The sequence below is a fragment of the Nelumbo nucifera genome, chromosome 5 (genome assembly GCF_055504915.1).
Source record: "Nelumbo nucifera cultivar China Antique chromosome 5, China Antique-T2T, whole genome shotgun sequence".
Lineage (NCBI taxonomy): Eukaryota > Viridiplantae > Streptophyta > Magnoliopsida > Proteales > Nelumbonaceae > Nelumbo > Nelumbo nucifera.
The window spans coordinates 62,148,358-62,172,430 of NC_142653.1; the positions used below are offsets into that span (position 1 = coordinate 62,148,358).

Here is a 24,073-nt window from a genome sequence, read left to right on the forward strand (position 1 = left end):
AGAGTGCCTGGGGTTGTTGGGGCTTATTAGGGTGCCCAGGGTCGGTGGGGCTTTTTAGGGTGCTGAGGTTTCCGGGGCTTATTAGAGTGCCTGGGGTTGCTGGGGCTTATTAAAGTGCTCGGGGTTGCCGGGGCTTATTAGAGTGCCCAGGGTTGTTGGGGCTTATTAGGGTGCCCGGGATGGTCGGGGCTTATTAGGGTGCCCGGGATGGTCGGGGCTTATTTAGGGTGCCCAGGGTTTCCGGGGCTTATTGGAGTGCCCGGGGTTGTCGGGGCTTATTAGTGTGTCCAAGGTTGCCAGGGCTTATTAGGATGCCCGAGATTGTCGGGGCTTATTAGACTGCCCGGGATTGTCAGGGTTTATTAGGGTGCCCAGGGTTGCTGGGGCTTTGGGAGCATGGTTAAACAGGTTATAGAATCAAAGACAAGATATTTTATGTAAACAAGTATGTGGAACATATTGGAACAAATTGTAGTGTAACATTCATTTAACTACTATCACAGTGTACAAGTACATGAAGTCTTAATCGAAGGGTGAAAAGGAAACAACTTCAACGCAATCATAATTCTTTCAAGAAGGAAATGGACTTTATCACAGAGCAAGTGGGTAGTTAATAAAGATTCCTAGATAATAAAACATTGAAGATTTTTTCATAAGGTATTTGTGGAATTAGAGAAGCACAAAATTAATCAAAGTAAGGTTTCAACTAGTTGCTGTTAATGGTTTAATCCTCTCCGCCTGTGTCTATAGTTTTTAATACATAGTAGCCTGAAGTATGGGCTTCTTTTATTAGGTATGGCCCCTCCTATGTTGGGTCAAAATTTCCAGCGAACTTGCCTTGCCGAATGTTGAGAGCTGTCTTTAGTACTTTATCACCCTCTTTTAAATTCCTGGGCTTCAGGTGTCTATTGAAGTTTCTGGCTAAGGCTTGTTTGTACTAGTTCTGTTTTTGTGAAGATATGTCTCTAGCTTCGTTGATTACCTTGAGCTTGTTTGCAACTAATTGGTCCATGTCCTCTGTCTTGATCTTTTTGCCCATCGCAAAGGCTTTCCTAGCGAATACAACTCTTATCTCTATCGGGAGTACTTCTTCTTGACCATACACCAAAGAGTAGGGTGCCACCTATGTACTCTTTCTGATAGATGTGCGGAAGGCCCAAAGAGTTTTTGACAACTTGTCTGCACAGTCTTTTTGATTATCGGCCATGGTTTTGCTCAACATCCTGAGTAATGTTTTATTAGTGGCCTCTGCCTACCCATTTCCCTATGGGTAGTATGTTGTACACGTTCAAGTCTTGCACCGTATTGCCCTAGGTGGTCATGGACTCCTTGATTTTTGAGGGACAGGTCATTATCCGTCAGTATCCACAATGGGACTCTGAATCTATGGACTATATTCTGCCTTTGGAAATTTGTTATGTTGTCGGCGCAGATCTGTCACAGGGGAGTGGCTTCTGCCCACTTGGTGAAATAGTCTATAGCTACTATGATGAAGCAATACCCTCTGGAAGGTGGGTGTATCTTGCCTATTAGGTCTACCCCCCAAGTATGGAATGGCCAGGGCATGATGTCCGGGTGGAGACCATTGGCAGGTCTATGTATCTTTTCACCATGTATTTGGCATTTGTGACATCTACGTACATGTCATTAGGTATCTTTCATCATGGTTTGCCAATAAAACCCTAAGTGTAGGATGTGATTGTGTAATGCCAGTTGACCTTGATGGGTTGCAAGTTCAGAACTATGGGCTGCCTCTAGCACCTCGTTGATCACTTCACTGGCCAAGCATCGCAAGGGTTTACTTGTGTGCGATTTCCTGTATAGCATTCCATCTTGGAGGTAGAATCGCTTGACTTTAGATAGCAGTTTCCTCCTCAGCGTAATGTCAATGGGCAACATGTGTTCCTTTTGGTGTTCTCTATATATCCTTCTCCAGTCCTCTTCGCATATATATATATATATATTTACATTAGATACACGTGCGTAACACATGCCCTCCTACTAGTAAACAAGGTTTAAATTTTTGATACAGGCTGATACGCCGATATGTAGGGCTGCAAGTCGGGCTAGGTTAGGTCAGGTTTGATTGGAAGTCGTGATCACGTGCCGTCCAGCTGATTCTTGTGAATGATATGGTTATTTGGAAGAAAACTGTTGATTCTGCTCCATCCTACACTGCGCCATTTTTAGTGGGAGTAGTCTTTGGTTCCTACCTTGGGCGTGAACACCTCCATTGGGAGATATTGTTTCTCCGTATCAGGTATATCTCTCTCCTGTTTCTGTTTTCATATATGGTTCGATTTATGGTTCAAGATTGATCATTGAAAATGCATATTTTATAAAACAAGGAATGTGATTCCCAGATGAGGGGAGAGAAAATTTTTGAAATTTCGCCCAACTTTTCTGCAAGGTACGGCCATCCATATGATGGATCTCTCATCCCTTCACCTTTTTTCTCTTTGAAACTGGTTTAGAGGGGTTGGTTTAAGGCTAGTCTACCCCCTGAACCAGGTCACACCCCGATACAACCCATGTAAGGGCGTATTGTTAAGCCAATTATACGATATTATATGCCCAATACAAGTCGTATGGTATAAAAAAATTGAACCTTGCTAGTAATATAAAAACACTATGATATGGTAAGGAAGGTTTAACATGATATACATAACTATGGCTAGCTTTATATTAGGATTCTATATATTAATTATTCCATTGTTTTTTTTTTCTTATAAGCCAATGGGCATCTTTTTAATATCTTTAAAAATGGTGTTAATTCCATCTTGCCATATGAGGTATTAAATATTGTTTTTTTTTCCTATTTAAAATATTTTTTTTCTCATAAATAAATTATATTAATTAGATCAATATCCAATACTTTAAATAATATAAAATTCATATTTAAAAAAATGACCTAAAAACAAAACTTCAGTGTGTCCATGTAATAAATAAGCAATTAAACTATAGAAGTCAAATGAATTAATACCATAATTAAATAATAAAAAATATATAAACAAAAAAACATAAATTTTATAAAACTTTTAGATACATTATTTTTATTAGTATCATCATCTAAGGTTGTCGTGAACACTTATAATAACATATAATAAATTCCTTTGCAGATTTATAAATGATAATCGGGTGAGACACGTAATGACGGGTTTAATGAATTTGGAAACGGATTTGGACTTAAAGGGTGAGCGGGTTTGGAAACGGGAGGTCAATTATCGCGGGTACCCGACGCGTTGCCATCCCTAGAATTGCAACTGCAGCAGACGACACGACCTTGCTAGCGTTGCTTCATACATTTGTGCGCTTTCGTAACACAATCTCCGTTTTCTACAGATACGTATAGAGAGAAAAAGACAATCGTATATACAAACTCGATCTCTGCTCTATCTCTCACATTCACCATTTTCCTTTCCCCCCTTTATTATTATTTTGCGTTATATTTTCCTCTTCGTCCCTCTCCCTCTCACTGATACCGACTGTGTCTCTCTTACATGTCGACGGATCCAACTGGAAATTAGGGCAGAAATCTATCATAATCGGTGCCAGAATCTGAAACGGAGATGTAATTTCATGAGGAGATTAGTCTGATTAGAAATCGAACCGTCAAATTTGTAGAAATTTCAGTTACTTTCAATATATTTCGAGGGTTTTCCAACGGAAGCTTTCACACATGAAGGATCCGTTCGATCGAACCAAAGTAGTGCTGCGGCACTTGCCTCCGACGCTCTCGCAGTCGGCGCTTACGGAGCAAATCGATGGCCGCTTTGCCGGCCGATACAAGTGGATTTGTTTCCGCTCCGGGAAGAACAGGTTAGGGTTTCGCGTTGTCTTTCTTTTGTCGTTGCCTTTTAATCTGATTATCCATTGTTTTACTATGCTTTCCCCTTTGTTTCCTGGTCTTTAGCTTCGTTTAGACTCGTTAACAATTGCGTTTTTATTGTCGAGTCTATTGCGTTCTGCTACCATTGTTTCCAGAATCCTTTGTTTGCTAGAAATATCATCAAGGATCATTTGTATCAGAACCGAGTTGAAGTTCTTTAGTTCTTTTCCTGACTATCTAAACTAGGAACTCAAGTAATGCAACTTTGTTGGATTCTGTTTGCTATGCTGGAGCTTTTCCGCCAAAGACGATGTTTGCAGTTGGGAAATAATTATTTTAGAAAAAAATTTTTAGTTTTGCCTCTATTTCGTTCTCATTGTCCATCCTTTGCTTTTTAATCATAAAACTATCTCATGGATATATAACTTGGTTTTGATCTTAATCTTAGGTAGTTGTTTAGAATCCTGAAGTTAGAAACATGTATCCATACAAATTTAAATACATTAATAAAGAGTTAATGCAAATACTATACTTTCTTTCAAACAAGCAGCATTTATTAGAGAAATTGCACTTAACAGATGTTACTGAAATGATTTTGCAGTCAGAAGCATCAGCGATATTCCCGAGCATATATTGATTTCAAGAGGCCAGAGGATGTTATTGAGTTCGCCGAGTTCTTCGATGGCCATATTTTTGTTAATGAGAAGGGTAATTCAATGAAATATATTCTTCCTTGCTTTAAAGGTTTTGCTTTTTAAAGCATTTTCTCTATTTATTTGGCTTTTGAATTGGTACTAAAGCTAAGCCACTGTTTTTGAGAGGGGGAAACCTGTATTGCAGTAGGAGTGAAACATGGTTGACAAAAAGTTATGGGATTTGAATTTGGTCTTATGGTCTGATCTTATCTTCTATAAGAAATTGTTTTTTGTTATTTCTTTAATATGACTGGGTCCAAATGGTTGATGTAATTTGCACAAGTTGCAATTTTTTTTGATCAGCAGAAAGGAAATTTTATTTAATGAAAAATTAGGAATTACAAGGCCTGGGTGTAGGTTCCACCCCAAATCAACAAAGATTACAGATTTTCCCAAAACATTTGCCATCTTACAGCCCCTTATTTGGCCAGAAAATCTGCCATTCCATTCACTGTTCTTCTTATCCACTTAAAGAAACATTTAGTTCCCTTGTTAGGCTTACAATCTCCCTGACTTTGTACTGGAATACCCAAGGAATCTGGGAGCTTTTTTCTGGTCCATGAGATGACTACTTGGGAATCCCCTTCCACCTCTAGATTGTGGAAGCGCTGTTGTTTCACAAGCCTTAACCCCTGCAGTAGACTAACCAGTTCAGCTTTCAATGTATTGCTATGCTCCAAGGGTCCTGAATATAGAGCCACCTCTTATGTTAAATATTTCTCTTTGTCACAATAGAACATCTTTGAGTCATCTAGTGATTCCTAAAAGCTTGGGTGGTGATTTCCATTCTTTTTGATAAAACCATATAGTTCAACTTTTATGCAAGTTTACAATTTTTAACCACTTGTCCTTTTTTTTTTACCCTCGACCCTAGGTTCTCAGTTTAAGACTATTGTAGAATATGCCCCTTCGCAACGGGTTGCGAAGTCATGGTCCAAGAAAGATGGTCGTGAGGGAACAATATTCAAAGGTATTTGTTTACTGAGCTGTTTATCCGGTTATCCCTTAATGTAAATTTCAATCTATTTTGTAGTTTATATGTTCATGGTGGCTTATGAATGTCAGCTGTTTTATTTTAATGACAAACAGTTTTTTGATGAATAACTAGATCCTGAATACCTGGAGTTTCTTGACCTTATTTCGAAGCCAGTTGAAAACCTTCCTAGTGCAGAGGTACAATTGGAAAGAAGAGAAGCAGAACGAGCTGGTTAGTTGCATTTCTACATTAAATATGCCCACATTTTTTGATATCTAGAGAATACTATCATCAGGAGTTATAAACCATCCTAAATAGGAATGCATAAATAGATGTTGAGATGACGGTTTTATTTTAATTTTGTTGTTTTATTGCTTTTCTAGGGGCTGCAAAAGAGGTTCCCATAGTTACGCCTCTGATGGATTTTGTTCGCCAGAAAAGAGCTGCTAAAGGTGGATCGCAGGTATATTACATATAGTATGCTTTTTTCCCCACTCTTTTAAGCTCTTTTGGTTGCCTTTACATTACATACATGAAGTCAAATGACCACTAAGAAACATGAAAAATTTAGATGACACATTTAATTTATCTTTTACACAGAGTTCTACATTGTGAATATATTGCGATTTTCTTTGAATCTTTAGCCAGAGATTCATAAAATTTTGAAGAAGTAAGGTGCCATTTGGCAAGTCTTTTTTGAAAGATCTTTTGACGGACCTGACAACCAAAAGACAGTGTGAGCTTTTGCATCAAGACCTTAGCAGCCTAAATACCGTTGGTTAAGGCATGTATTCCCGCATGTCTTTCCGCGCAAAGATGCAATGAAAAATGTTGAAAGTCTCTATTTGGAGCTTCCCAAAAATAGCCCAAAACGGGCTTCGTGCGTCTTGTCGGGGTGACATCTTTTGGCGACTAGATCTTTTCCCAACCAAACAGGAAAAGACCAAAACACAGGCTGTCGGACTTCTAAGCAGCCGGCAGCCTGTACGGAAAGACGCACCAAACAGAACCTAAATTGAAAAGCCCGAAAGGCCCATTTAGCAGCTTCTGGCTTTACGAGGTGGACAGCCTATAAGCAATGTTTGGGGGAAACCCATGAAGCCCAAAATAGCTGTCTTACAGCCAGAAATATGGATTCCCACTAAAGCTTCTTTGGTAGCTTCTTCAAATCAGCTCAGTTAAAGCTTCAGCCCTCCCAAGCGGGCCCAAAAATTAAAAACAAGAGATAGAAGCAATGGAGGAGCTGCTTGCAAAATGAACAATAGTGGAAGATGTTGGGGAATTCAACAAAATGTTCCTTGTACATTCTCATTCCTTGGGAAAATGATCCTTGGGAATATATCCATACATTTATTACTGTACTTCAGTTCTATGTGCTCTTTTATGGACACAAATATAAACATCTAGAATAACTATTTATATCTATGCTCCCTGGTGCAAATGGAAATCTATTGTCTTGGGCAAAGTTAAATTGACGGCAGTGTATCTCTCTTGGATGTGATGTAGTTTCCAAATCCATGCATTTCCCGACCATGAAAGATATTGGTTTGGTCATTCTAGTCAAAGTATGGATGGCTTTGGTTGTTGTGCCCATTGCTTTCATGCATATGCAACTTAGTGGCCTAATTTACTTTGATGGGTTATTTGGTCTTTGTATAAAATCCTAGCTAATTTTTTTGAGAGTGACTATTAAAATTTGGGATTTAAAGTCCATGGATGAGGTTTGTTAACTCGATTTCATCTTGTTCATTTGACACTTTATTATTTGAAATCAAAGAATAAGCTCTGCTAAATCCTCATGCTTCCCCTGTGACTCCTGCAACAGTGTCAAAATGTCCAACAATTTTGGTGCATAAATTACACCTGGATCCCTGGCTGCTTCTCCAACCAGTGTTTTTAAAACTGTTATTTTGTTTGATGAATGAATGATATTTTATTAAAAAGAGATAGAAATAGTACAACACCCTAAGAGGGTTTTCAAACCTATTGTTATGGTTGGTCTGTTTATATATCACCTAGAGGAAGAAAAACTAGGTGGTTGACTTCAAACCTTGGAAGTCTTAAAAACTATCGACTTGGTCAAGAACCATTGACCTGGATGATTCAACTGTTGAACTGTTTAAATAATCTACTGGATGACAGTTGAGTTGCAATTTCTAATTTTTTAATTGAAAACCTATTACTAACTGAATAAAATAATAAACCCAACCAACACAAATACAAGTTGGGCCAGCAATTGCCACAAACTGTTTTTTTTTTTTTTTTGATGAATGAAGATAATTTATTAATCCAGAAATGAGGCAATATAGGAGACCCAAGAGGAGGCACAAGTTGTTACCTCTTCTAGCAAGTATTACATCAAATTAAAAAACAGAAATACCCAGAAATAAAATTACAGAGCAGCCCAAAATAAACGTTCCCTTGAAGCCCCTTGCTTAGCTAACCCATCCACTAAGGTATTTGCTGATTTTCCCACCCAAAGAGAGGTAACAGTCATGTTTCTTGTGAGCCAGTTGACTTTCCTTAGCAGGTCTCTGTGTTGCCACATAGCTGAAGCTGGGTCTGTCAGCTATCCCACAACAATCTTAGAGTTTCTTTCAACTACCAAGTGCTGAACTCTTAATTGTTCTGCAATCTGAATACCTTGTACTGCCTCTAAAATCTCAACTCTATTGGAGTCTCCTATTCTCACGGGGCCTGAAAACAATGCTAAGATGTTGCTCTCCTTATCTCTCAGCACCCCTCCTATCCCCGATGGGCCTGGGTTTCCTTGGCTGATTCCATCAAAGTTCAGCTTTGCCCATCCTTCAGGCGGAGGCATCCACACTACTGATTCCCTGTCCTTCCTTGTATGGCTGTTAGCCACCGCTATCCAGTTTCTCCAAATACCATCAAAGGAGAATGTAAGAAATAAGTCCATAGTTCTTAGCCAATGAATGACCCTAGTCAAGATACAATCCTCAACAGCCTGAATGCTTCTTTCCTTTTCCTCGAATACCCTTGTATTCCTTTCTTCCTAGATTGTCCACAAGGCGGCTGCTCTAATACATCTCCACACCATTTTTCCTTTTTTTGTAGGCCACACAAAAAAGGAAGGATCAAACAACTGACTTAAGTCTGTGGATAGATTCCACCTGCTCCCAAACAAAGAAAAAATCCAACTCCAAATAGAAGTCGAAAAGGAACAAGATACAAGTAAGTGGGAGCAATCCTCATCACTAGCCTTGCAAAGTACACACCAGTTAGGGGACAAACACAAGGAAGGCCTTTTCTTCTGCAAGCAGTCCAAGGTATTAATCTTTCTATAAAACACCTCCTAGCCGAAAATAATAATTTTAGGTGGAACCAGTCTAGACCATATCTCCTTGGTTGGAAAACCCCACTGCCCTAGGGAAGAGCGAAGGGATTTAAAAAAGGAAGCACAAGTGACGTAGCCTTTTGGATGAGGGGACCATAATCTCACATCCAAACTAAGAGGGTCCAGAAAGACATTACCAAGAGACAAGAGATTTGAAACACTGTTAAGTTCATCATCCGTCAAACCTCTTTGAAAGCCAAAGTCCCAACTTAAGGAAGAGGGTGAAGTAGGAGATTGGAGAAAATGAGAGATAGCTTTTTCCTTGTTAAGGGAAAGGGAATAGAGAGATGGGAATTGGTCCTTAAGGGCAACGGTACCCACCCAAGTGTCTTCCCAAAATAAAACAGAGATATCAGAATTGACATCATACCTGACAAAGTTGAGATATTGAGGGAGGATACTCTGGATTGCTTTCCAAGGAGATCCCAACGTAGCTTGACATGATACACCTGCATCCGATCCATTTTCCAGTCTACCATGTATGCTAGCTATCACTTCAGGCCACAACCTCTCCCTTTCTCTAGGCCACCTCCACAACCATTTTCCTAAGAGAGCTTTATTCTTGAGAGGTATCTTTCCTAATCCTAAGCCACCTTTCCTCTTTACTCCTACAAACTATTTCCAGTTGATTAGGCGATCTTTCTTTTCCTTCTTTGGATCCCAAAGAAAATTTCATATTATTTTCTCCAACTTCTTAGCCTCCCTATTAGGAATCCTAAAAATGGAGAAAAAATAAACTGGTAGATTTGCTAGGGTAGCTTTCAATAAAGTCACTCTACCCCCTATAGAGATGTAGTTCTTTTTCCAAGAAGACAATCTTTTCTCCAACTTCTCCAAAACTGGGGTCCATAAACTACTCTCTTTTGGGTTAGCCCCTAGAGGGGAGACCTAGGTATTGCAAGGGCAAAGAAGAGATGGGACAACCTAAACAATCTGTCACAGACTGAATAATCCCCTCATTCATATTAACACTTACCAGACAATTCTTATCCAAGTTTATCTTCAAATTGGAGACCTTCTCAAAGTGTTGTAGTAATGCTTTGAGATTCCTCACTTTTTGCCTGTCACCCCCTTCATGATATCGTCAACAAATTGTGGTGGGTTACCCGGATATTGCTCCTTCCTATCCTCCATCCACTCACTTCCTCTTCCCTATATGTCTTAGAGATTAATCTACTGAAGACATCTGCAACTAAGGAAAAGAAAGGGGAGAGTGGGTTACCTTGTCTAAGGCCTCTACAAGCTAGGAAAAAATCTTTGACCACCCCATTCACCAATATTGAGTAATGGCAGGAGCTAATACAACCCTTTACCCAATTGCACCATGTATCTCCAAAACCATAGCACCCAAGAACCTCTAGTAAAAAACTCCAATCCACAAGATCATAAGCCTTCTCTAAGTCTAGCTTACATGCAAAACCTTGGTTCCTCGACTTTCGCATGTCCTCCACACACTCATTTGCTATTAGGATCTGATCTATTATTTGCCTTCCCTACACGAAAGCACCTTGTGCTTGACTAATTATGGAGGGTAGTACTACTCGAATTCTTAAAGACAACACTTTGGCCAGGATTTTATAGATGTTTGTCACCAGACTAATCGGCCTATAATCCTTAGGGTCCTTTGCATCTATCTTCTTTGGGATTAGGGCTAAGAAAGTGGCATTACTTCCAGGGCTTACCTTTTTTTATCTGCAAATTCCTGAAACACCCCAATAAGATCTTCTTTAACCACATCCCAATAGTCCTGATAAAAAGCCATTGTGAAACCATCTGGACCAGGTGCTTTGGATCTATCCATTGAAAATATCGCTTGTCTGATCTCTTCTTCACTGAAATCCCTTTCTAGCCACTTTACTTGTTCTTTAGATAACCTAGTCCACTCTAAATCTTCCAATGTTGGCCTATTATTCAATGGTTTCCTATAGATTGATTTGAAATGTTCCACAATCATTCTTGCTATCTTATCTTGATTTGTGACTTCCTCCCCATTCACCTCTAACTTAGCCACGAACTTTTCTTCTCCTCCCATTCACCAACGCATGGAAAGTTTTGTATTTCCATCCCCTTCTTTAATCCATTTGTGTCTTGACTTTTGCCTCCAAGAAATTTTTTCTCTCAGAAGAACCTCTTCCAAATCCTTCTTTAAGTTTCTTCTCAAAGTCCTTTCTTGCTCACTCATCATTCTTTGGAATCTAATTCCTCAATCCTAGACACCAAATTAATTTTTTGCTTCTCTATTCTTTCAAAATGTTCCCTATTCCACTCCTTGATTTTGGATCTCAACCTTTTCAGCTTTTTGTGGAATCTCACTCCCTTCCACTTCACCCCTCTTACATCTTCTTTCCACCAATCCCCAATCAAGTGCACAAAATCCGGGTGAGTCAACCACATATTTTCAAATCTAAATGGCTGTGGACCAGAGGCTATTGTTTTAGAACTTCACTGGATAGGGCAGTGATCAGAAATGACTCTGGGTAAGGCTCTAGCCATCAAGTTTCTCCAATGGTTGTCCCATTCTTCATTAAAGAAAAACCTATCTAATTTCAAACAAAGTGGGTTTTCTTGGAAATTAGACCAAGTAAAATTGGTTTGTAAGAGGGGTAACTCCTTTAGACCACAAGTATTAATGAATTCATTAAACTTTCTCATGCTGGTTGTAACTATTCGTTGGGGGTTGTTAGATTCATTACAAAACCTAATTACATTGAAATCCCCCCCAAGACACCAATGACCCTCCCATAGACCTCAAATGCCATACAATTCTTCCCACATCTCATTCCTTTCTCTATAAGTGTTTGGCCCATAGACATTGGTTAGAACCCAGGTGAAGCCATCCCCCACATTCCTTACCTTTAAAGACAGAAAATCTCCCTATTAGCTCCTCTACTGATTCTACAGTATCCTCCCTCCATAATGTTACTAGACCTCCAGAGGCTCCCCGAGGAGTTGAAGTTCAACAAACTCCTTTTGATTTCCATACACTTTTGACCCACCGTCTATCTGATTCTGCCAACTTGGTTTCCTGTATCAACACTATGTCCGATTTCTCTCTTCTTAGTAAGTCTTTAATTGCCCTTCTCTTTCTTTCACTTCCCAGTCCTCTCACATTCCAGCTGATGATCTTCATTGAACACTATTTTCAACAAACCCTTCCCAAAGGACTCCACCTTACAGCAAAATCTTTCTTCTTTCCCCTCTCCCACTAAATTCAATATCACCCTCAATATATGAAATTAATCTTTCCACTTCTGATCTTTTTTTTTTCTTTTTCCTTTTATTATTCCCCTCATTCTTCCTAGATAATAATGCATTAGCTTTAGCCACCTCTCCCCCCAAATTGGAACTTCTGTAGTAGTCCTTCTCTTGAGAAGTTGCTGCTCTCTCCCTTTTATCTAATTCCTCCTTCTCTTTGTAGTCCAACAATGCGCAGATCCTCTCCCATATTCTCTTTAATTCCTACTCCTGTCTCTCTCTAGGTGCCACTTCTTCCTCTCTCGGTTCACTCTCAGAGTTGCTATTCCCTCTTCTCTTCTCCCAGCTGGAACTTCCGCTTGGGATGCTGGAGTATCTGTTTCAAGCACAGAAAACACATTAGTAACCAAAACTGAATGGACAGTCATACCTTTGTTGTTGGGGACTGATGGAGCATCAATCATGGGAGGGGGACTCGCAAAAGGAGGTAGGCCTAAATCTGTTCCCTTCAATTGAGCTTGCCTTAGAGAGTCTACAGTTGGATTCAATACCCTGTCTGCTTTAACAGTTAAACTATTTTCCCGTGCTGCCCTTCATCTGGTGTCACATTACAGATCAATGTGTTAGAATTTTTCCCTACCGACCTCATATCCTGTTTTTCCTGAGCTATTGGATTGACTTCCCTTGCGAGTGCAGGCAGCACCTGAACCGCAACCTTTGTTGGGCGATCTAGAAAATTCACAAAGTCTTCCTCAACTATTTGTGAGTCATCTTCTTCCTTATTCTCTTGAAACAGTACCTCCGTACCCAAACTATCTTCATCAAAAACATTCCTCGAGCTACTCATGTCGATACTCCCTAAGCTTACTGTGTTGTCTGAATCAGTGTCGCTGGAATCTTCCTCTTTAGAGCAACCATACTGCTTACTCTCCTCTGGTTCACTTCGCTTGATACACCTCGGGTTTTGTTTTTCCGGCGACACCTGGTTAATCTCTCTGATGCAACCCATTCTAAAGAGATTCTAGGATTGGCGGAGTTTGCTCTTCGTGATTTTCGGGTCATTGTGCTCAACGAAGAAGACGAAGATTGTGCTTACCATTTATCGACGCCACCTGCCTGGTCACATGACCTTTTAAAACTTCCTTGGGTCCCTTCAATGGGCTGGTAAATCGCCACAAACTGTTTGAGCACCACTAGCTTATGATCTGACATAAAGAACGACAGAGCTTCTTGTATCATTTCATCTACATGCTCCTCCCAATCTCCAAAATAAAGAAATCTGTCTAACCTTATTAGACTAGGTAGATATTGCCCATTTGTCCAAGTAAGGGGCCGTTTGGCAAGTCTTTTTGGTAGCTCTGACAGTCAAAAGATGCATTGATCTTTTGCACGTAGATCTGAGCAGCCCGAAGCTAGTTTGGCTACCACGCGTCTTTCTGTGTCTTTCCACACAAGAATAAAGCGAGAAAGATGCAAAAAGTTCCATTTGGAGCTTCTCAAAATCAGCCCAAAATGGGCTTATCGTGTCTTTTTGGCGCACCGACTTTTGGTGGCTAGATCTGCTACGAACCAAATGGAAAAAGACTGCAGCGTGGTCTGCCCGACTTGTAAACAGCCAAAAGACGGTGCGGAAAGACACGCCAAACAAGGCCTAAATCTGCAGCCATACTGGAGGATCAAGTAGTCTGTGCCTCCTGATGAAATCTCCAAACCTCCTCATTCCCAAACTTTCTCTCCCATCCCTTCCCCCCTTCATCTCCCCCATTCTTCTTACTACGTTGAAATTCTCCTCAGGCACCAAGGGCCCCTTCTTTTGGACCATATATCCCAAATAACCACCAAACCACCTAAGAATCCCATTGCATGCACCTCCACCCATTCCCCACTATTGGAACCCCAAATTTCACTCTTTAGTATCAAATCAAAAGCCTCCAGCTTTGTTTCTTACCATAATACCACTTTAGGAGCATGTTTTCTAATGCTTTCTTCCCCCCTATTGACCCCTCCCTTCGCTCTTTGTTAGTTACACCCTCTTCTTTCGTTTCTCCTTCCTCCCACACCCCTTCTTCACAATAGGTAGCTTTTTTAATGTGTTCTTCCCTTTTGCTTCTCTCAAATTGTTCTATAGCGTTCTTTACTACCCTTTCTCCTCTTAGAAAAAATAAACCCAATGTTTTACCAACCTCTACTTCTCTCTCCACCAGCCTATCGATATCCACCCCTTCTTCTTCACAATAGGTAGCTTTTTTAATGTGTTCTTCCCTTCTGCTTCTCTCAAATTGTTCTATAGTGTTCTTTACTACCCTTTCTCCTCTTAGAAAAAATGAACCCAATGTTTTACCAACCTCTACTTCTCTCTCCACCAGCCAATCAATATCCACCCTTCCTCTTATTGTAGGTTGATCTTTTTTCCAATCTCCTCTTTTGATTCCTGGATTTTTTCCTTCTTCCCCAGCCCTTTTGCACCCTTTCTTCGCCTCTCATTCCTTACTTTTCTTAGTTCTTTTCCTTCTGTTGTAAGTTCTACTATTTTTCCCACACAGTCTTTTCCTTTTTAAACCAGTTCCCCTCACCTCCTGTACTTCTATGTTCGACCCCTCACAATCTCCTCCAATGTTCAAATCACCCTCACCCAGAGAAAAGAGATGGGGAAGGCAGAGAAGATGAAGTTGAAAGAAGGCATAGAGTTATCTGTCTTACCTCATCAATCGATTGTGCAATGGGACTTTGAGAATTCCCAGTAGCTGCCTCAGAAGACTTTCCTTTCTCACTAGTCGTTGCAGTTATTTTAGTGGGTATAACCTCCCCCACTGAGCTCTTCCTCTTTTCCATGCTACGATTCTTCGATTGGACTGCGACGAGGCCTTTGAATGAAGATGGACAGGTTCAATGTCAGGAACCTCTATCCTGCTTTGATTTGGAATTGAGGCCATGTTTTCCACTATAATAATTCTTCTTTTGAACTCAACCGACAACTTCTTAAGCTAGTGGGCCCCACCCCATTCTTTTGAGCAGCCCAACTAGTTGTTGCCTGTTCCCCAACTCCTCCATGTTCACCCCTACTCCCGAATCTTGAACTCCCTTTGGTTCACTCACCTTACCTGACACTTGTCTTCTCACCCGAAAGTTTCTATTTCCCTCTATCCACCTGTACTCCCCTTTTGACAAGTGAAGCTAGCTCATCCTCTTTTCCTCCCTGCAACCTTTTGACTCCCCTTCCTTCTTTGGCTCTTCCCCTGCTCTGCAACTGATACCCCCTTTGTCTTCCATTACCCCAATCCATCTCCTTCCACTCCCTTTTCTCCGGATGATCTCCTGTCCACCACGGCCTCCTCATCCCCTGAAAAGAACCATCAGCCCTTCAACTATTAGTCTTAACTCATAACTTTCTCTTGTGTAGTCCAGAACCAATTTTTTCTGGAATATCAGTTATGTTTTTGACCTCGGCTAGGATCCGATCCTAGCCATATATCCAATTTCTACCATGTGCACAGGAAGTAGCAATTTCTTCAAACGTGACGATACTCCAAGCATGTAGAGGAATTCCAACAACTCCAATCCATGCCATGTGCTTCGCTCTTACCTTATTTAACTCTCCAACCGCCGGGAACCACCAATCCAGTCTTAAGTCAAACTCCTTCACTTTTGTTTGTTCAGCTTCCAGCACCCACTCTGCGAACTGTCTGCTGTGGAACATGAGCAGCAAGACACCTGTATGCATTTCCCTCACTCCCATCACCTTCTCTCTTCCCCATTCTAACATTGCCCAAGTCTCAAAATCTTTAACCTCCACTTCTCCTCCTACTACCCTTTCTACTAAACTTGCATGTAAAACTTTCATCCTTTCTTCCATTTTCTCAGATTTCCTCACATCCACTACAACCTTTTTTCAGAGCACCTTCCCTTCTCCACCTTTTCATCTTTACTTGTGGGATAGGACTATTCATTTCCTAAAACAAAGAGTTTGCTTCAATGTTTGAGCGATCATAATGAATAAAGGAAGTAAAATTATAATTGGTCTCACTGCTAGATTCCAATCCCCTGGTTAAAATTTCACCAACCAGAGAAGAGGAAAGGTATAACCTCACCACCAAAAGAAGAATCTCTCTAATCAACCATAGACGGTTTTTTGAAAATCTTTCAATGATTGCCTTCCAAAAAGAATTTTTTATTTTTCTAACAGTAAGCTTAAGTATTTTAGAGGCCATGTTTTGACCTCACAACCGGAAACTACTACACATTTCTCATGATGTTATAGGTGAATCCCCAAAAAAGTTGCACACTTGCACTTTGATATGTTGATTTTAATATGGGAAATTTGGAGGATTTGTTGACCTATTATCTGTTGACATATTATCTTTGATGAAACCCTTTGAGAATAACAAAACTCTCCTATTCCTAGTGGAATCTCTGAAGAATTTGGAAGCATCAACTATCAACTTGCCATGGGGTTTGATTATTGTTGCTGCCAAGGATGGGGCCGAGGGCAACAAGGTAACTTTGCTTGTGTCCGAGGCCAATGAGTCCAACCCGAGAGTAGGAGAGGAGCACACGACAGAGGCCCCGAGTGTTATCCTAGGGGCAGAGACTTTGACGGTCAAGTTAGTCAAGTGCTTGGAGAGGTGTTGGACCAGGCTTGAGACGAGGGCTCAGATGAGGTCACTCTAGAGCAGGAATGCAAGAGAGCAAGAGTGAGCAAGATGGATTTACCTTGAGCTGGGCACCCCCTTTTATACTTGACCTTGCCATGGAGTGGTTGGAGGTAGTTAGAGATGAACAGACATGATCTGATCTGGCTGATGCCACGTGACGCAATCTGGGTCCTTGCCACATGCGCTTACATCAATTATGATCTTTGATGGGTCTCAAACTTGAGTTTGGTCTTAAATCACTCTTTTCTTGACACAGTTGCATTAGGGATTTGGAGGGATGCCTTTCAATCTGTGGAACAAATTGACTTTCATGACTATAGGAGACCTATGCAAGTGCTATTTGGAAAGCAGACAAAGGGTTGTTAACCCTTAAAACCTTAGGATGGCATAAATAATAGTGAAAGGAGGAGCAATCAAGCACAAACCAAGATTGATTGAGCTATTCTACAAAGGGATCTAACACAAGCTTTGGATTGCATCATTAGTTGAAGGCTTGTTAGATGGATCTATCCAAGGTTAGTGATGATGAGGACAAGAAAAAAGCAATGGCAAGCCCCTTAGAAAAGGTGCATGCGTGGTGCGCCTTGCACCTCAGCTCGGGTGTGTGCCTTGGCCAGTTGGTCCAATAGTGTGCCTTTTCAAGTTAAGTGGCTGGGAGGGCGTTTGTCTCTGGATCCCCAACCAAGCTCCTTGGCAAGCCTAAACAAGTTGATGTTAGGGTCCTAAATTCTTGGCCCATATATAAAGAAATTGGTTTTGTAATTTTAGTTGTAGTTCCTTTTCTTTTATGATTAGGAAACAAATGTTGTTTGAGGAAGAATATCTTATATTAACAAGGTATAAGAGAACAACACTAACCAAAGGGCAGGGGGTTCCCCATCGAGAACAATTCATTGTAGCATTTGGTTATTAGAACTCAAAGTATCTCTAGGAATCTCATCCTGAGGAGCCCTTGGAAAGCCATCATGTCTGTCTTGCCTACATTCTCAATTATTAGTGTTGATCCCCAATGTAGAAACAGGGTGAAATTCTGGGAAGATTTGTGGTGGGGAGGGACCCCTTTTTGCCCCACTTATCCTCGCCTTATAGTCTGTCTTTATTCAAAAATAAAACCATTGCTGACTTGGCTGTCCATGGAAATGGTAATCTTTCTTGGAATCTGGGTTTTAGGAGAGATTTGACTGGCTGGGAAATGATCTTGCTGGTTTCCTGCAAAATATCAACCCTGCCTTCATTCCTTTTTCTGGGAAAGACGAGAGAATTTTGGATCCCTTTCTCTTCTCGTACTTACTCTGTCTCTTCTTTTTTTCAAACTCCTAGATCCTGCCCTTTCCCAGTCCCACTCCTCCTTTCCTTGGGAAATCCTCTTGGGTTGGTCCTTCCCACCAAAGCTACTCAAAGACCATCCCATAAGCCCCTTATTGCATGGTTTTTCTCTTTATTTGGGTGCAGGTGGAACCCCTTGCCAAATGTACAAGGCTTTTTCGATTCTTCATTTGTCAATTGGAGGAAGAGAAGGGAGCGAATTCTGTGAGGTGTACAAGGGCAGCAGTTGCTGGACAATATGGGAAGAAAGGAATCAAAGAATTTTTCTGACTGATCCATTTGGTATAGTCTTTGAGTAGCTGTGGTGATATTTCCACAAATGATTTGCTTAAGAAGTGGAAGGAGGTGGCTGATTCTTCTCTTTCAAAAGCTGTTATCAGGCTGGTTTGGTTCCCACCTCCTTGTGGGTTTATTAAGTTGAATTTTGATGGTAGTAGTGAGGGGAATTAGGGCCCTTTAGGTATTGGAGGTGCTTTTCGGAATGAGGAGGGAAGAATTATTGCTCTCTACTTGGGGCCAATAGACGTGGGAGACTCATTGAGGGTAGAAGTAATGTCTGTAATCGGAAGGGATCCAAAAGGTGAAGGAGCTGAACATCAAAAGATTGATCATCAAAGGGGATTCAAAGTTGGTTGTAAACTGGCTTTGAAGAGAAGAGATTGGTTGGTGGAAGTGTGGAACTTTGTCAATGAAAGAAGGAAGTTCAAGTGTTTAAGACAAAATATAGAGATCAAGTTGCAGTTGGTTAAAAGGAGTGTAAATTCTTTTGCTGATGCCTCGGAAAAGCAAGGGGTGGGAAAGAATCAACTTTTCTGGGCTGTTATGTAATTTATGTAATCTTCTGTTATCTTGGAGAGAGCTAAGAGAGTTTGTCTCTCTCCGAGGTGCTTCTTTGTATCTTTTTCCATAATTAATGAAAATTTCTGGTTATTGATAAAAAACAAAAAAATCCCCTTGTTGCATAGAGCTTTTCCTGTTTTCTTACAACCCATTCCTTTCCCCATAGTTAGTAGGTCCAACATTTGTCAGCACTGAGTTATATCTATCTTCAACATTCTTGAGCTTAACTGATACTATGAATCTCCTTAGTAGTTCCTCTAATGATTCCTGGTTTCTCCTTCCTAAGAACTTCTTTAATTTTGACTCTCTAACTTACTCTTCTTCCTTTTCTCCACTCTTCCTGCAGTAGACTCTCAACTCAACATTTCTAATTTCGACTTCCAATTTATCTGCAATTTTATCAATTTGATCCAGTGATTTAAAAGGCACGCCTAGGCGCTCAGGCAAGGCGCATTTTAAGGTATGCACCTCACCTAGGTCCTAGGTGCAGCACTTTCAAAAGGTGCAGGCCTAGTGTGCCTAGGCGTGTGCCTGCTGTGCCTTGCGCTTTATCCCAAGCGTGCACCTTCTTAATTTTTTGCACCTTTTGTTCTTTTTGGAACCTAATGGGCCCCCAACCAAGCTCCTCGAGGTAAGCCCAAACAAATCCATGTTAGGGTTTTAAATTCTTAATCCTTATACAAAAATAAATGATTTTATAATGCTGTTCATTCATCATCCTAGTAAAATATCTTCTTCAATGGCAATTTACTTTATAAAATCATTTATTTTTGTGTAAGGATTAAGAATTTAAAACCCTAACATGGATTTGTTTGGGCTTGCTTTGAGGGGCCTAGGTGGTTTGTAGAATCAAGAATGCAAGATGTTTTACATCACATTAGCTATTTGAAGTAATGCAATTGAAGGGGACAGTGGCACCTTAAAAGTTAAATTTTTTGTATGGGTGGCTGCTTTGGAGAAATGTCTTTCCAAAGAGATGCTGGTAAGGAGAGGATTTATCTGCAATGACCTGAGGTGCAGCCTTTAGTGTGGGGACGGAATCAGTTAATCATCTGTTTTTACACTGCAAGTTTGTCTAGGAGCTACTTTACAAAGATTCTGATGATAAGTTGGTGCATGCCTGCCTCAGTTAAAGCATGCTTGGAGGCATGGCATGTACTAGGGATGACAAAGAAAGGAAAGGTTTGCTGATAAAAAAAAAAGAAAGGGAAGGTTTGCTCGTCCTCCATTCCTTTGGCAAGTCTCCTCTGAAGCCGAGGTCAACATGGCCATAGAGTTTGTTAGAAGTTGGTTGTCTATTTGTACAGATTTTAAAGATGATACATCTGATTGTACTTTTTTGAGGATGGCCTTTTTATTAAGGTCCTTCTGGTTTGTTTTTTGTACAGCTTCTCATTGTACAAAGGACCTATTGATTAATACTAATATACATTACCTTTGCTAAAAAAAAAAGTAATGCAATTGAGGAAAAAAATAAATTGTAGGCTTTACTTGCTTAAAAAATGTTTTATATGTTTAACTTTATTTTTAAATTTTCATTTGAATGCACTTTACAGTATATGCTTATGTATTTTAATTTTTGATAATACATTTGATTGTACTTTTTGAGGATGGCCTTTTTTTAAGGTCCTTCTGGTTTGTTTTTTGTACAGCTTCTCATTGTACAAAGGACTTATTGATTAATACTAATATACATTACCTTTGCTCAAAAAAAATAATGCAATTGAGGAAAAAAATAAATTGTGGGCTTTACATGCTTAAAAATGTTTTATATGTTTAATTTTATTTTTACATTTTCATTTGAATGCACTTAACATTATATGCTTATGTATTTTAATTTTAGATAATACATCTGCTTGTACTATTTTTAGGATGACCTTTTTTTAAGGTCCTTCTGGTTTGTTTTTTTTTGTACAGCTTCTCATTGTACAAAGGACCTATTGATTAATATTAATATACATTACCTTTGCTAAAAAAAAAGTAATGCAATTGATTATTGAGGAAAAAAATAAATTGTGGGCTTTACATGCTTAAAAATGTTTTATATGCTTAAAAATATTTTAATTTTAGATAATAGGTTTTTGAAAATATTTATTTTGAAATTAAGCTTATATTTTTATTTATATTATGATTAGTTATTTTTTAATATTTTGTTTTTGCATTTTTGCCTTTTCTTATTTTTTTGGCATTTCTTGAATTTTTTGTATTTTTGCCCCATTGCAAATTGCCCCTTGTGCTTTTTTTTTGTGCCTTGCGCTTTTAAAACTCTGATTTGATCTAATTCTTCTTCCATTCTCTTTCGTCATCCCCTCCATCCTTTGACTCTGGCTTGTCCTCTGATCTCTCACCATCCAGTACTTCCATGGCCTCCATCTTTCCATATACCTATTTCTTTTTTAATTCCTCTAGCAACTCAATTATTAGCTGCCAAATCCACTCAGCCAGTTCATTATCTGTTTCATTTGTCTTATGATAACCAGTTGTTTCCACCATCTGGTTCTCAGACGCCTCATGGAGAATCATCCTGCACAACTTGTTATAGGCATAGGAGAAACATTAATAATCAAAGCCAAATTGACACAAGTACCTGGAGACGTAAACATAAGGCTACATCTGAGGTATCAAATGCAATAACTTCTGTCTGGGCAGAAGGGGCATTTTTATTCTCCTTTCCGTTGGTATTCTACTGGGGAAATTCCCACAAAGTTAGACTATTCTCATTTGGACCAGCATGCTGCTCACCCCTTATTGGATTTCCTTCATTTGGCCTTTGGTAAGAGTTCTGTTCCATTATATGAATATCCTGTATTTGATGGTGAACCAGTATAGGTTCCTCCTCTCCCTGGTTCTTAGCTACGTCTACTTCTGTTGTCATCCTCCTCCAGGAACAACTTCTCTCTGTCAAGCTCCCTCGTCCTATTAGTTTTCACTCTCCCAATACTTCAAGTGTTGCTGGAATCGTAGCCACAGTCCAAGCATCATTCTTCCTTCTTCCCTTTGTCTATCATAGCTGGGATTTGGCTGATTGGGGGAACTACTTGTTTTGGAGTTGCAGGGCTGCCAAACCAAGCTCATTTTGCCCTTCTTTGTACGTTTCTGCTGCATTTGTTTTACACCAGGGAGAGTTGGGGTCAAAGTAGAAGATGATAGACTGTGTCTGTAGTCTCCCAATATCCCCAAATTCCTTGTCACCATGTGAGAGGTTAAGTGCTCATGTGGGGGGGCTAGTAGTGGGCCTCTCAATATTTTTTAGAGGTATTAAGGTTCACATTTGGCCCAACTTGTTTTTTTTTTTTTTGATCAGCAAAATGAGAATTTTATTCAAAATACAGAAATACGACAGATAGCAAGCAGACATTGCACCAACAAATGTTACAATAAAGCCCAAACTGTTTAGCTAGAGAATCGACCATCCATTTGCAGTTCTCCTGATCCATGTGGTCGGGGCATTAATTTCCCTTGCTATGCTTACTATCTCCCTTAATGGATGTTTGTAGATCCAAGGAACATTACTGCTTGAATTGGTCCAAGATATCGCTGTTTTTGAGTCCCCATGTTGGTTATTAATTCAGATGATGTGGTGTCCACCGAAGTGGATAGTACAATTGAGTATCATTTATCAAAAAAAAAAAATAGTACAATTAGTATAGACAATGCTCAGGAAACTAGACCGGGCATAGAACCAGAGAAGGGCGAGGTTCACGGGTCAGAGGTTCAGTCGGGGTTGAGTCGTGATGATGTGGCATATACCATATATATATACACTACAGGTCATGTAAATACTATATAGAATATATTTTATAACTTTTAGTATATTTAAATGTGGTAGTTAGATGGCAAGTTCCTTAATTTTTAAAGAAATGATGGGTTTGCGTCTCTGAATTTACATTTTATTTAAAATAAAGGTCAGTGTAGTGACTTCAATGTTACCAGGTTTATAGAAGAAAATAAAGGTCAGTGTAGAACAAGGGCAATGTGGAACTTCTCAGACTTTATAATCAGTTATCAGTTGGTAGATTCACCTCTCAGGTGCAAAATTTACTTGGTCCAACAATCAGGAGGACCCAATTTAGGTGAAGCGTGATAGATTCTTAATCTCTGCTGATTGGGAGGATAGATTTCTGGGTACAAAGCAAGAAGCTTTACCGCCCATTATCAGATCACTGCCCTATTCAGTGGGCTGAAGTTCAAGCGGAGGGAACAAGTTCATTTGTGCTGGCCAAGAAACTAGGGGAAATTAAGGCTGTCATAAAAATTGGAGAATAGGAAAATCCGTTTTGACAGAGCAAAAAAAGATAAGAGTGCCTGGAGCTGATAAGGAGTTGGATAAATTAGTGGAACGGAGAGTGCTTTCTGAAGAGGAGAGAAGAAAGAGAGATGAAGCAAAAATCATCTTTGATAAACTAGCCTGTAAGGATGAAATAAACTGGCGGCAGAAAGCAAAAGTGAAGTGGCTAAAGGTGGGGGCAAAAACTCCAAATTTTTTCATAGGATGGTTAATGCACGATACAGAGTAAACAATATTAACAGGCTGGAATTTGATGGTCAGATAGGGGAGCAGCCGAGTGAAATCCAAACCATTGCCACAAAGTTCTACAAATCTTTGTTTTTGGAGCCTTGGAAGAGCCCGACCTCTACTTGAAGGGATACAGTTTAAAATTTTAAATGAAGCTGAAAAAGAGGATTCGGAAAAACCTTTTTTGAAAGACGAAAATTGGGAAGCTATTAAGAAAATGGGTTTGGATAAATCCCCAGGGCCTGATGGATGAACAAATATTTTTTAAAAGAAATGTTGGAATGTTATCAGAACTGATATCTTAAAGGCCTTTTCAGGAATTTCATGAATCTGCTTCTTTGGTGAGAAGCTTGAATGCCACTTTCATTACTTTAATTCCAAAGGTGGAAGGGGCAATAAACCTCAAAGGCTTCAGGCCAATAAGCTTGCTGAATAGCTTCTATTAAGCTTCTTGCAAAAGTGCTGGCTGAGAGATTAAAAAAGAATCTAGGAAGTGTAATTTCAGAAAATTAGAGTGCTTTTGTTGGGGGAAGACAGATCTTGGACAGTGTTTTAATTACCAATGAAGTGATTGATTCAAGTAGGGCAGGAAAACCATGAATTCTGTGTAAAGTGGATCTTGAAAAAGCCTATGACCATGTTAATTGGAGATGCCTAAATTTCATTTTGAAAAATGAACTTCAGCC

At 39.8% G+C, this 24,073-nt stretch overlaps 1 protein-coding gene across 4 annotated transcripts in view; it reads left to right on the plus strand.

Annotated features, from left to right (window-relative positions):
• Positions 1-3,378: 3,378 nt before the first annotated feature.
• The window catches only part of UPF3 (Smg-4/UPF3 family protein), a 53,235-nt gene continuing 32,540 nt past the window's right edge, over positions 3,379-24,073 (plus strand). For all 4 annotated transcript variants that reach the window (XM_010248458.3, XM_010248460.3, XM_010248459.3 and 1 more), the window contains exons 1-5: positions 3,379-3,819; positions 4,431-4,537; positions 5,399-5,494; positions 5,633-5,731; positions 5,884-5,963. In XM_010248458.3, the coding sequence (XP_010246760.1) occupies positions 3,680-3,819; positions 4,431-4,537; positions 5,399-5,494; positions 5,633-5,731; positions 5,884-5,963 (522 nt within the window). In that variant the 5' untranslated portion in view covers positions 3,379-3,679. The remainder of the gene's footprint in view (positions 3,820-4,430; positions 4,538-5,398; positions 5,495-5,632; positions 5,732-5,883; positions 5,964-24,073) is intronic.